Below are 14264 nucleotides of genomic sequence, written 5' to 3' on the forward strand. Positions count from 1 at the left end.
CTATTTTTTTCTAATTATTTGAAACTGGGTAAATTTTTTTAATTTTAAATTGAATTTTTTTTTTTTAGTCGAGTTTTTCCGGTTAGGTTGCGACCGCTTTTCACCACCTGGTCACACTCCCTTGCGAGCAAAAACAAAACAAAATAATCCACGTAAAAAGGTTGATCCCGGCGTTTATTTATAAAATATCCGATGTCAGCCGCCAGGAGCCAGGAATACGATTGCACCACGAAGTGCAGACACCGCCAGCATGGGAACTCCATCACCGCCGCGCTGACGAAGCGCTCCATTGACCACCAGAAGCTGGCGGCTTTTATTTTCAAGACGTGCGGAAATTTCGCCAATATTCTAGACGACCTGGTGGGTGGTGAAATAGGAAGAACTTTAATCTTAGAGGTATACATAATACATATGTATTCCTAGGGCCGATCGGCGGTGCACATGGCCGCCTCCACGGCGCGCTACGAGATTCTGGAGTGGCTCCTCAACCATGGGGCCTACATTAATGGCCAGGACTACGAATCGGGCAGTAGTCCTTTGCACAGAGCCCTTTACTACGGTTCCATAGACTGCGCCGTGCTGCTGCTGCGCTACGGAGCCAGCTTGGAGCTCCTGGACGAGGACACCAGGTGCCCGCTGCAGGCCATCTGCCGGAAGTGCGATGACGAAGACTTCGCCACGGATTCCCAGTGAGTGGAGAGCAGGAAGCGTTTGATTTTCCTCATACTTACTCCCCTGATTACTAGAAACGATGTCCTGGTCTGGGGCTCCAACAAGAACTACAACCTGGGCATTGGCAACGAGCAGAACACCAATGCCCCGCAGGCGGTGGACTTCTTCCGCAAGTCCAATCTTTGGCTGGAACAGGTGGCCCTTGGCGCCTACCACAGTCTGTTCTGCGACAAGAAGGGTCACCTGTATGCCGTGGGTCATGGCAAGGGCGGTCGCCTGGGCATCGGACAGGAAAACAGCCTGCCAGCGCCCAAACGAGTGAAGGTATCGTCCAAACTGGGCGACGACTCCATACGGCACATCAGCGTGTCCCGCCAGCACTCCCTGGTGCTCACGAATCGCTCGCTGGTCTTCGCCTGCGGCATTAACACAGACCATCAGCTGGGAGTGCGTGATGCCGGCGAGCAGCTCGCCCAGTTCAAGGAAGTGGTCGCCTTGCGTGACAAAGGTGCCAGCGATCTGGTGCGCGTGATCGCCTGCGATCAGCACTCGATCGCCTACGGCAGCAGGTGTGTTTACGTCTGGGGGGCCAATCAGGGACAGTTTGGCATCAGTGCCAACACGCCGAGCATTGCGGTGCCCACACTGGTGAGTTATTACTATATATATAGGGGGTATATTCCCTAAAGGTCTTTTCTGCAGATCAAGCTGCCTGCCAAGACTACAATCCGTTTTGTGGAGGCCAACAATGCAGCCACGGTAATTTACAGCGAAGAGAAGATGATTACTCTTTACTATGCGGATAAAACTAGATACATTAAGACGCCCAAGTGAGTTTGCTTTCATATAATGGAGTTGTACGTTACAAATATGATATCCATCAGCTACGAAGATCTCAAGAGCATTTCGGTGATGGGTGGCAACCTAAAGAACTCCACCAAAGGCTCTGCGGCAGCTTTGAAGCTTTTAATGCTCACCGAAACGAATGTGGTGTATTTATGGTACGAGAACACTCAGCAATTTTACAGGTAAAGCATTTAAATCAGCCAAAAGCCTCTTAATCTCTATGTACTCCCCTTGCAGATGTAACTTTTCACCCATCCGCCTGCCACAAATCAAGAAAATCCTCTACAAGTGCAATCAGGTGATGGTGCTCTCCGGCGATGGCTGCGTTTATCGGGGCAAGTGCAATCAGATCGCCCTGCCTTCTGCAGGACTGCAGGAAAAGTCCCGCGGCAACCTGGACAACTGGCAGGACAACGATCAGAACAAAACTGAAATCTCCCGGGAGCATGTGATCCGCATCGAGCTGCAGCGTGTGCCGAACATCGATCGAGCCAGCGACATATTTTGCGATGAAGGCTTCTCCTCCTTTGCCGTTCTGCAGGAGTCGCATACCAAGTACTTCCGGAAGCCCACACTGCCGCGCAGGGAGCACAGCTTCAAGAAGCTCCTGCACGAGACCAGCGACTGTGATGCTGTCCACGATGTGGTGTTCCATGTGGATGGCGAGAAGTTCGCGGCCCACAAGTTTATCATTTATAGTCGAGCACCAGGTCTCAGGGAACTCATACGCTGTTATCTGGACAAGGATATCTATCTCAATTTGGAGCATTTAACGGGGAAGATGTTTGAATTGATTCTGAAGTACATTTACACGTGTTACTGGCCAACAGAGGATGGTAAACTAATAGTTGTACTTAGTCAAATTCCTGTAGATGACCGATTTAATTTCTTATTTAGATATCGACTGTATCCAGCAGAGTCTGGGGCCCGCCAATCCTCAACACCGAACGCGAACCTGTGAGATGTTCCTGCCGCATCTGGAGAAGTTTCAACTAGTCGAGCTGGCCAAGTACGTGCAGAGCTACGTGCGTGACCATCAATTCCCACTGCCCAATGCCCGCCAGCGTTTTAGTCGCTTATATCGCTCCGATTATCCGGAGCTCTACGACGTGAGGATTGTGTGCGAGGACGGAATAGTGCTGGAGGCTCATAAATGCATGTTGGTGGCACGGTTAGAGTACTTCGAGATGATGTTCATGCACTCGTGGTCGGAACGTTCGTCTGTCACCATGGAGGGAGTTACCGCGGAGTATATGGAGCCGGTTCTGGACTATCTGTACAGCCTGGAAACCGAGACCTTCTGCAAGCAGGGTTACCTGGAGACCTTCCTCTACAATATGATCACCATATGCGACCAGTACTTCATTGAGTCCCTGCAGAACGTCTGCGAGTCGCTTATCCTGGACAAGATTAGCATACGAAAGTGCGGAGAGATGCTCGAGTTTGCAGCCATGTACAACTGCAAACTGCTGCAGAAGGGCTGCATGGACTTCATTTGCCAAAACCTGTCGAGAGTGCTTTGCTATCGCAGCATTGAGCAGTGCGACGGGGAGACGCTAAAATGCCTAAATGAGCACTATCGTAACATGTTTAAAAGGGTGTTCGACTACCGGCAAATCACTCCCTTTTCAGAGGCTATAGAAGATGAGCTATTGCTCAGTTTCGTTGACGGTTGTGAGGTGGATTTAGATTACAGAATGGATGCTGTTGGTGCTTACCTGTTCTATCATTGAATTATAACTAATGTGAATTTATTTTTCTTAGGAATCACAGCTCAAGCAGGCGGCTAAGCACAAGCAGAAAGATTTGCGGAAGCAGGGAGCTCGCCACCAGTATGAACAGCAGGCCATATCCAGTATGATGAGATCTCTGAGCGTCAGCGAATCGACTCCAGGGTCAGAGGTGCCTTCATCGCCCCAGGAAAGTGCTCGCAGCGAGGTGAAGAACTGGTCTCGCGTAGTGGACAAGAAGGATCAGAAGCGGAAACAGGCTGAGACTGGTCTTAAAGTGAACAATACACTGAAGCAGGAAGAGCCACCGACTCCTGAACTGATTCCCATTGAAAGGAAGCCCCAGAAGGAGCAGACACCTCCGCCAAACTCCTCCGAAACGGAACCCACCACTCCGCTGAGCAAGAGTTACAACCTGGACTTTAGCGCCCTGACGCCCCAGTCGCAGAAACTTTCGCAGAAGCAGCGGAAGCGTCTCTCCTCCGAATCGAAGAATTGGCGGGCCAATAACCCAGCCCTGGTGGAGCAATCCTCCACTCCAGTGGCCGTGCCGAATGCCTGGGGAGTAGCAGCCACTCCATCGGGTTCGTTCAATGACTCGTTCACCTCCCCGACCACTGGCGGCAGTTCGGATCCGACTTCGTTTGCCAATATGATGAGGGGACAGGCAGCCTCCTCCACCGCAGCCACGGAGCACGGGCAGAGCTTCTCCCGCATCCTGGCCGATGAGAGAAGACAGAGGGAATCCTACGAGCGCATGAGAAACAAATCCTTGGTTCACACACAGATCGAGGAGACTGCCATTGCCGAGCTGAGGGAGTTCTACAACGTGGACAACATTGATGACGAGACTATAACTATTGCCCGCATGTCCAGGCCCAGTGACATCAACTTTAGCACCTGGCTGAGGCAGTAAATTGGTATATAGAGCATCCCTCAGGTAGCTTAGTAGCTTGGAGTGTGTTTGTCTTTTAGTTTATGTTTTTATTAGAGTGTCCGAGTTGTAAGTTTTCTGCGACCGGGGCATCAAATGTAGAACTCGGAGCCGCCTGCAAAGAAGCTCACGATGTACTCGTTCTGAACCAGATGCAATCGGGAATTGGACGGCACATTGGGTAACAAACTTTATTGCATGAGCACATAGATTATACATATAGATATAGATATTTACAAGCTGTGGGGAAGACACTCGACAATGAGGCAACAAGACAAGTGACGAATAAATAGCCATCTAAGCTAAGCTAAACCGAACCGAACCCGAAATAAACCCGTTGCTTATGCAAATGAGAACACGATGAACGATGACAGTGGTCGAGGAGATGGATGGTGGCGTGGAGTGGAGGAGAGTGATGTGGATGTGACTTGTTCAGAAGCACTCCTTACGAAAGGCAAATCCGTACTGGTCGCACTTGTATCTCAGCGTTTTGGCCAACTGCGGTGGGCCGCAGTAGAAGACGGTGACCTTGCCCTTTTGCTGGGCCTGCAGCTGCTTGAACACCTTATCCCAGTTGGGTCTCCCTGCATTGGTGCGGGTTTTCAGGCCCGTAATCAGATCCCGCTTGCCCTGTAAGGATAATATAATTCAGTGGTTATTTAATAGATTAATTTTAGACCCGTTTTGAATGCTCACCTTCTCGTGCAGCAAATCCAAGGCCAGTTGAAGACCCACTGCCTTCATGTCGGTTCTTTGCAGGGCACTCGTTATGTACATGTGCATGTCCAGGAAGCTGAAGACAAGACCATTGGATAACCTTAACCCAAACGATGCTTCCAGTTGAACTCACCGCTCCATGGCTCCGCCCAGCTCGGCCTGCTCGATCTCCAGTTGGGACAGCAGATTGACGAACCACTCAAAGGACCTCTGATCCCTGTTGATCCAAAAGAAGTCCACCTTGCGCAGATTCATCACAGACTTGGGTATCTCGCTGGCCCATTCGAACTGGCATCGCGGACAGCTGTGCCGGGCCTTCCAGTAACGATGCATTATAGACTTTTATGGATTATATCATTAGATTGGTTAACGGATTGCACAGGATTCAAAAAATTACCTGCAGGATGGAGGCAAACGGTGTGACTCCAATGCCCGTGCCAATCAGCACAGCATGCTGAGCTCCAAAGATGTGACTCGAGGGCGCTCCGTACGGACCGTCGATGAAGATCTGGAAGAAGGACCACAGATTTAACATTACGATTAGGGTTAGTGGGTTTGGCTTTAGTGGTGTGTGTGTTGGTGTAGCCCGCACCTCCATGACTCCCGCATCGAGTGTGACTTTGCCACCGCTGTTAGTTGTGGAGCTACCAGTTGATCCGCCACCGCCTCCGCCTCCGCCCGCTCGGTTATTTATGGAGGTGGACAGGGAGCGCAGGAAAGTGGGACGTCGCAGAATGGACTTTCTGCCCGATCCCGTTTGTGTTTGGTCCTTCGGTTCGAATCAATTAATTATGCAATTAGTAAATGGGAGGTTAGTTGGGAGCTCCGGCACCCGGCTACTTACCTCCAGTGGCTTGGAGGCCACCTCGGCGGCCAAACTGAGTCTGGCCACCTGCAGCTTGTCCACTGAATCACTCTTGGCACCCAGTTGACCCTGCTCTGCCCGGCTGGCCGGACTTGCTCCATTGGCTTCTCCTCCGCCAGCCAACTGATGCTCCCGCTCCTCCATGCTGGGCGTCTTGAAGGCGATGATCGTGGGCTTGGTGCGCATGTAGCGGAAACTCTGCGCCAGCGACTTGTTCTGCGGACTGAGGTAAGCCAATCCCACGCTGTTGTTCCTGGCCCGACGCACCCGCTTCTCATCGAAGGCAGACTCGGATTCGGAGCGACCCAGAGCTCGCAGGCTGTGGAGAGAGGAGAATTGTGACTTTCTACTCTGGAAAATATAATATTCTCATGATTTTCTCCATACAAGCGGAAGGGACAAAACCTTATCCACCCCTTGCATTTCTTCCATCTCTGGTTTTAAAATAACAAAAAAGTGAGGGGTGAATGAGGTTTCTAGATGGTTTTCCACAGGAATTTGCCTTTTCCCTACACCCTTGCCTGCTAAAAGGAACAGGATTTCCAACACTCTAAGAACCACCTTCCCGGTGGGAAATACTTACGCCTTGAGGCGACTGCGCTTTTTGCTCTTCACACTGATGTCCGGCAGGGAGATGCTCTTCTCCAGTGGCCTCTGCTTCAAGTTGGACTCCTCCCGTTCGCTGTCGCCGACAAAGGCTCCATTGGGAATGCCCTTCTTGGGATCCACCGTCTCCTTCCGGGAGAAGGTGCGCTGCAGGCTCTTCTTGATGCTGCGTATGCGATTGACCCCAGTTACTGGGGGATCCCCAGAGGCTCCAGCAGTAAGTTTGCGATTCTGGCGAGGCGGACGTACTGGCGGCACAGCCTGAACAGCCAGATTCCTGGCCAGAAAGTCCGTTTGCGGTGTGGCAGATCTTTCGCCGGCCAACGCAGGGTTGCGAGCTTCGTTGAGTAGCATAAAGCTCGGCGTGGGAATCGCGTGCATGTGCTGGGGAATCTCCTGCGAGGAGCCGCCTTGCTGGATCTTCTGCTGCTCCCGCTCGAAGTAGCGATACAGGCGGTTGGTCCACTCGCCCACTGTGCGTATGTGCAACCACATGTAGTCCTCCTGCTCGGGCGCCGAACTGATGGTGAACGGATGCCACTCGTAATTGGCAATGGCCGGGATGTTCACAAAGACATAGTCTCCGGGTCGGAAGTTAAAGTGATGCGGTCGCTTGATCACCAGATGCACCACCTTCGAGGGCAGAAGCAAACCCGAACTGATGTACGTCTTGCCGTGCTCTCCTCTCATCCAAATGAAGCGCAGGGCCCGCTCGACTATGTAAACCAGGCCCGGCAGCAGGAACCACTTCCAGAAGTTGGGCCCGTGGAAGAGGCACAGCACCCAGAAGGGCACGTACAGCAGATGCGTCCAGTAGAAGACCTCGAAGCTGCCCTTGCGCCGCACGAAGGGCTGTGAGCACACGAACATCACCATCAGGATGGCCAGCAGAGCCACGCCCGTGGGATTGGCACATCCTGGGATCAGGCCAAACAATCCAGGACGATCCGTGAGCAGCCACTCGCCGATGGTGTAATGTCCTGCGTTAATGTTCGGATCGTTGATAACGATGATCGAGAAGTTGAACAGGTGCATGATCGTGTGTATCAAGCTCAGCACGGAGATTGTGATGCCGGTGAGCTTGTGCAGGTAGACGTGGTGATCCAGTGGGAGGTACGAGGACAGGCCACGTCCTCTCAGGTAAGTCAGCGAGTGCCGCAGCATCAGCACCAGGACCCAGGCGCAGTTGAAGTTCAGGCATTGTCCTTGGGGTAGAAAATATAATTGATTAAACGCTCGTAAAGATTCGGAATGAGTCACGATGAAGAAATTTAATTAGTTTTATATTTTTTCTCCCTAGGATCCCTAATAAAAAAGCCTATACTAGCTACCTCTTCCAACTACTTTACTCAATTTCAAACTTTTATTACGCTATTAAAACATGAACTATTACTTTCTCTATGGCTTCCCATAAATGGCTTTCTTCACGGTTCAAGCTTATATAACCAGTGAATTTTTATACCCGTTACTCGTAGAGTAAAAGGGTATACTAGATTCGTGCAAAAGTATGTAACAACTAGAAGGAAGCGTTTCCGACCCCATAAAATATATATATTCTTGATCAGGGGCACTAGGCGAGTCGATCTAGCCATGTCCGTTTGTCCGTCTGTCCGTCTGTCTGTCTGTATGAACGCTGAGATCTCGGAAACTACAAAAGCTAGAAGGTTGAGATTTCCCACACATATTCTTTGGCTTCCTACGCAGCGCAAGTTTATTTTAGCCGAGCACCACGCCCCCTCTAACGCCCACAATCGCCCACTAACGATTTTAAAATGGTTCCTGCGCCCACATCTTTCCGAGAAGATTTCCGAGAAGTATAAATGCAATTTTGTTGTGTATATTTATACCTATCGAAATGTAGAAGACATTTTTCAAATCTGACCATTCATTAAAAAGTTATACGCAATCAAAAATTATATATCTATCTCCCTCGCACTCCCTTTAGCTGAGTTACGATTATTAGTCGGGACACCAACCCGACACAGCTGAGTGACGGGTATTAGATAGTCGGGACAACAACCCGAATATAGCGTTCTCTCTTGTTACTTCTACGATTACTAGTTTTAAATAAACGTAATATAATTATGTGCATTTTATATTCTGGAGCTATCTATTACAGCATGACGACTACTCACCACAAGCTCTGGCTATTATAACAAATCCATTGCTGGCACGATACTGAATAGCACGGGAAATGAAGAGGCACAGGTTGACGGTTATGTAAAAGAAGAGGTACGTGACGAAGACCTGGTTATTTTTCATGTAGGCCAGCGAGAACTGATGGGGCAGGGTGTTCCAAAATGCCCCCTTTGCAGCTCCTCCCGCCTGTCGATCCTCTGCAATGGGCACCAACCAACGATCGATCCTACGAATTAGAATTAAAATCAGTATTTTTTCAAATCACTTTCTTCTTCACTTCTCACGTTATGCTGAGGTTTTCCAGGAGTCCGCCGTGCTTATGGAGTTGGTTCTTCAGCGCCTCGTAGGTGATTTCACCGCTGTTGTGCGGATCGGCATCCTCGAACATGGCGCTCGTGAGGTCCTCGATCTGGTCCTCGGAGAACTCCATTCCGTTCTCCTTGATGCAATGTCGTATGACATCGTGCAGCTCCTTGTGCTGGATAAGTCCGTCACCTGGTAAATATAAGGAATGAAGCTTTGGAATCATGTTGTATACATCAGCTTACCATCTATATCGTAGACTTTGAACAGAAAGCGGATCTTATCATCGGCTGACTGACCAGAAAACTGGTGTATCGCATCGATGAACTCCTGCAGGGAAATGGAGCCTGAGTTGTCCTTGTCGAAGATTTGAAAGACGCGCTCCGTGAAGAAAGGCTAAAAAAGAGGTTAAATAATTATACAAGAGATCTATTACTTCTTTTAGGAAAGGCGTCCATGACTTTATTAAGTAATTAAAACCTAGAAACTTATAATATTTTTATAATACTTTTTTAATAAAAAAAATTGTAAAGATAAATGTCAGATTAGTTTAACTAAGAAATCTAATGATAATGCTAATTAATAAAAATGTATCTCAGCCAAAAAAACTTGTAAAAACTTAATTGCCATTGTCATAAAATGTACAAATTAATATTTTTCATATCATTACTTATATTTTGTCAGCCCCGAAGATCAAAGTAATTTATAAGAAAAACGCTTTTGAGCAAAAACCATCCATTGGTGAGAAATTACTTGTAAAATTCTATTGTTCATTGCATTTTCTGACTCATTGTAGGAACTCACATTTTTTGAGGTGACGATCTTCTGGAACTCCTCCCTTCGAATCTCCTGCTCGTTTCCCACGGTTGTGCGGAAGAGCTGTTCCAGGCGGGCCAGCGAGCTCTTGTCGAATCCGGTCCTTGGTCGGGAATTCGTGAGGTGAGAGATGAACTCCATCACTTGGTTGGTGGATACCAAGTTGCTGCCATCTACCTCTATCAGGCGGTACAGTTTATCGAGGACCTAAAGAATTATTTAAGGAAGTGGATTAAGGGGACCTTTTTCTAATAGTTAGTAAGTACTTACCCCCCTTGTGTGCCAGATATCGCGGAAGTTCTTGAAGCTAACCCTCTTGTTTTCACCGCAGATCACATAGGCCACCGATTCGATCTGTTCGGCGAAGTCCATCTGGCGATCGTCGCTGAAAGAGGCCAAGATATACACACGCCAATTTAACGATACCCATTATAGGTACTCCCACCGCTCTTGGTATTGCTACACAGAAAAACATTTGGGCTTATGTTTACCCAACGATATTCCGAAAATCAACCGATTGTATTTAAAGTTAGTCATCCGATTTACACGCATTAATCTTGAAATTTATTTTGAAATAATTAATGCTTTCATTGATAAGAACAATATAAAACAGATTTATGAAGTTGAACAAGATATTATCGAAAATATTTCTTAAAAACTGGAACTCGAATTTTAATAGCCTGTTTTCCACTGGCATCCATCTTTATCTTTGCTGATTCCATTTGCTGATTTACATATGTACTCCATCAGCACTTGGCAGTCGAATGCCAAATAATTTTGATTAGTGTTTACGTTCAAAGAGAAATACATTTACAATGCCCGAATGATGTTATTGGCTTTGATCAAGTTGTACAGAGATTTTAATTGTTTTCGAGCTGTATAAATATGTGTCAGTGGTATGATATCGGTTTCATTTGTATTTTTTCCTGTGCACGCGATACCCGAACTCCCTATCCCGATCCCCATCCCGCATCCCCAGATATCGCTGCTGCTCGCACTATATTTGTATTTGAATGACTTCATTACGACAGGCAGGCAATGACAGTTTCTGGCTGCAGTTCCAATCCAGAGAGCCAACTTTAGAGGCAACTGTCGAGGCACGCGGACTATGTTAGCTGTTGTATATGTTAACACACGCAGATAGCATCGCCATGGGCAACGGACATCGTCTGGGAACGGAGCTGGCATCTGGCATCTGGGATATGGACAGGGGCTTCTGGTCGGCGCAGCTGGAATGCCTGGAGCACGCCAGCTAGTCAGCCAGGTGCGTGTGTGGATCCAAGTGGATCGGACTGGATCGGATGGCTTCTTTTTTCCTAGGCGAGCTAATTGTTTTGGCACCAGCAGCAGCAATCTCTGAGGAGCAAGGGAACCAAAGGAGGAACCTCCTCGATCAACCCACACTTACGTTAGCCGACCCTTGAGGTGCTCGATCCAGCGATCTTGCAGGAGATAGCCATTCCGCTCGAGATCAAACAGCTGGAAGAGCTTCTGCTGGAATTCCTGTAAGCAAGCAAGACCGAAAAAAACAAGTTGTAAAGCGCTGAATTTATGCGTCTCCGTTTCAGTGTTCAAGTGTTAATTAATTTACGCTCGCATTGTTTGGAGAAGCATTTGTTTATGCCCCGCAATCGAAGATTTATATATACGGCGCGGCTACTTCGAGTGTTTACACAGAGCTGACCCACGTAATGAGCATAATCAAGAGGGTTCTGGTCCCACGATTCGAACTTTAAGTATGCGGCAGTGATGAAGACGAATGGCATAAATTAGCCGCTTATTAATATTTTAATCGCATTCGATCGCACGATCATGAGCGCCCAGCATTGTCTGCAAATCGAATGGAAGATCGAAGCGCATCGTCTTTTGCATTTGGTCACAGTCGGCGATCTCCCGTCCCAAACCCAACCGATTCGATCTCCCGGCGATGATGAAAAATGTGCATATTTAACGGATGAGCCCTGACTGGTTAAACGGCTTTCGGAAGGCCCATAAAGACAAAATACTCGCGGTTGCTCCGGCGAAACAAAATAAACACCAGCCTGTAGGCAAAAAAAAAAATGAGCCCATCAACCAAACGGGTTTTACGTTCGACCAGCGATCGGGTAAAGGACCACAGAATAAGTGGCACAAGGTCAGGCGGTCTGGAGACCCATATCCATTACCATTCCCATTTATTTGGATCAATTTGATGATGTAATTTACGGCGAATCGCAAGAAACTAGATTGTTTTTAATGCCGCATCAACAGAACATAAATAACCGATCGGAACTAAATTTATGGCTTTCATCGCGGTATTACAACGTTTTGAATTTTATTTAAGTATTAAGATGGGAATTAGGTGAAACAAATATCACTTGAAGATCCTCCACTAACATATTAAATAACTCTTGATCTCTTTAAAGTTTAGTTTTCATGACTTGTTTTTAACAAGTTAATGGGTTTTTTTCTTAGTCCTGCATCAACAGAACATAAATAACTGATCGGAACTAAATTTATAGCTTTCACCGCGGTATTACACCATTTTATTTTAATTTGATTATTAAGTTTAGAGATAGGAGAACCAAATATCACTTTCATCTTGAAGTATAACCACTCAAATATTGAATCACACTCTTTTAAAAGTTCCGTTTTCTTAATTTGAGGACTTTTTTCCTTCCAGCAAGGACTCACCTCATCCAGGAAGAGCTTGCGGAAGGCCTCCCTTGTGTGTTTGCCCTCGCCCTCGTCGAAAAGAGCACTGCACTCGGATATGAGCAGCCAGCGCTGCTTCTCCCGGCGCGCCTCCAGCTCCATGGAGCTGCAGTTCTTATCTAAATTGAGGTTGTATCGTTCCATGTACAAATTTGATTGCCGCTGATTCGGATTTCCATTCCCATTTCCATTTGCACTGGCAATCGCTTCCTGCTTGCCAACACCGCTGGCAACTAGAATACTCGGCGAGCTGGCCACAATTGCCGGCGGTTCATCAGCACTTGGATCCACTGCCTCCAGGTCGAGAATGGCAGCTTCACTGTTATCACTTCTACCACTATCACTTCCTACCACTGGCTGCACTTCCTCCTCCGTCTCCTCGGCTGGGGAGTCGCGTGCGCCATGCAATCTCTCGAGATACTGGGCAGCCTGCTGGAGCACGTGACTCACAACCGTGGGAGCTGGCTGCTGGATGGGCTGCTGGGCAGGAGTTTGGGACTGGGGCAGCTCGTCGGAGAAGGACACTTTCTTGGGCGAACGCGAGGGCGTGGCGGGTATCTCCAGGGAGCGGCTGGAGGAGACCGAACCGCGATGGTTGTTGGACTCCTGTTCCGTGTCCATGTTGGGTTTAAAAGGGGAATCACTAGGAACACTTGACACTCAGCACCACCACATGCCAGAGGAGGGGTGGTAGTATATTATACTTGGATTGGATTTGCTTAAAAAGTAACACCCACTTAAAAACTCCAGCAATATTATTCCTATCCCTATAATCCTCGCGTTTGGGTGTTAAGTACAACAGCAATATGACGATAAAGCAGCCACTTAACGACACCAACTTGCAACTCAAGTTCAGCCAAGTTATTAGCGGGTATTATCCTTGCGTCGGAGGTTTAAGCACAGCGGCAACACGACGGCGGTACGACGGCAACACGACGACAACACAGCGGCAACACGACGCGACTCAGGTAAGAAGCAACACCAATCGGCGGCAGCGGCGAGCAGCAACTGAAAGCGAAAGCCAGGCAGGTGAGGTGAGGGCCTCGGATCGAATCGGATCGGAGCGCTATAGCTATATGGTCGCTGGTATGGGTATTAGTATTGGTATGGGTGAGCGGGAATCGGACTGCGACTGCGACTGAGCCGATCGCTCGACACTCGACGCTTTGGAAAACGCGTTTGCCCAATATCGGTTCAATATTTCAGGCTTCTGCCAGCCAGCGAGTTTTAGAATGGACATGCAATGTCCCAGCGCAAAAATATACGAGTGTGTTACTTTGTATCTGGGTATCTAAAACTGAGTATCTGCATCCGACTCATAAAATGGCTGCTACGATCGATGATTGCTGCGAACGCGATGATTGCGTGTGTGTGTGCTCCTGATATTCTCGATATTCTAATTTGGTTTTTGCGACTCATACCCGGGGCTTGTGTGTACTTATTCGATAAGGGCTGCAAATAATTCAGGTGTCGCGGCGACGTCTTCATTTTTTAATTTCAATGCCCGTGTTTCGTAACAATCAAACTTGTTTATGTGCCGGAGCAGTCGAACGTGTCTATTTCCGAATTCCCGGCCCAGAGTGCACGGCACATACCGTCGCCTTTGTTACGAGCTGCAATCGGAATTGGGTTTGGAACTGGGTTTTGGATGGGCTTTTGGCATAATGGGTCAATGGCAATGGGTCACGCCAGCTGGCCAGGAAGTGAGTGCGTGATGGGTCCGACGTAGTCAGCCACTTTTCAATTTGGCCAATTCAAATTCGAGATCTCTAGATCTCTAGATCTCGAGCTCTAAGCGGTCAATCCGGCCCAAGGTCGGGCCAACACTTCCCCACCCGCTGGATCTCGGATACTTTCAACAACTTATTGTTATCGAGTCGTTGAACTACCTCCCCATCCCCAACTCCATCTACATATTATCCAAAATAAGCGATTGCAGCGC

At 48.3% G+C, this 14264-nt stretch overlaps 2 protein-coding genes across 3 annotated transcripts; one reads left to right on the top strand and one right to left on the bottom strand.

Annotated features, from left to right (window-relative positions):
• The first annotated feature begins 97 nt into the window (after window positions 1-97).
• Window positions 98-4538, top strand: LOC108069352 (inhibitor of Bruton tyrosine kinase). 2 transcript variants are annotated; one of them, XR_011417811.1, is made up of 9 exons: window positions 98-360; window positions 424-689; window positions 747-1320; window positions 1375-1502; window positions 1557-1700; window positions 1756-2354; window positions 2416-3224; window positions 3283-4363; window positions 4412-4538. XR_011417811.1 is itself a non-coding variant. In XM_017159410.3 (8 exons), the coding sequence occupies exons 1-8, from the start codon at window positions 193-195 to the stop codon at window positions 4162-4164; spliced, it is 3570 nt and encodes a 1189-aa protein (XP_017014899.3). In that variant the 5' UTR covers window positions 98-192; the 3' UTR covers window positions 4165-4538. The 2 variants fall into 2 exon arrangements, 1 of the variants encoding a protein (XP_017014899.3); XM_017159410.3 differs by having other exon boundaries at window positions 3283-4538.
• Nox (NADPH oxidase) lies at window positions 4360-13007 on the bottom strand. The gene is made up of 14 exons (XM_017159408.3): window positions 12302-13007; window positions 11037-11131; window positions 9899-10013; window positions 9617-9835; window positions 9058-9208; window positions 8794-9004; window positions 8506-8735; window positions 6348-7575; window positions 5744-6083; window positions 5492-5668; window positions 5297-5407; window positions 5033-5238; window positions 4879-4975; window positions 4360-4812 (listed from the first exon to the last, which is right to left on the bottom strand). Exons 1-14 carry the CDS (start codon window positions 12941-12943, stop codon window positions 4615-4617), a joined length of 4020 nt encoding a protein of 1339 aa, XP_017014897.3. The 5' UTR covers window positions 12944-13007; the 3' UTR covers window positions 4360-4614.
• Between the last annotated feature and the right edge of the window lie 1257 nt (window positions 13008-14264).

The sequence above is a fragment of the Drosophila takahashii genome, chromosome 2R, assembly GCF_030179915.1.
Source record: "Drosophila takahashii strain IR98-3 E-12201 chromosome 2R, DtakHiC1v2, whole genome shotgun sequence".
Taxonomy (NCBI): domain Eukaryota; kingdom Metazoa; phylum Arthropoda; class Insecta; order Diptera; family Drosophilidae; genus Drosophila; species Drosophila takahashii.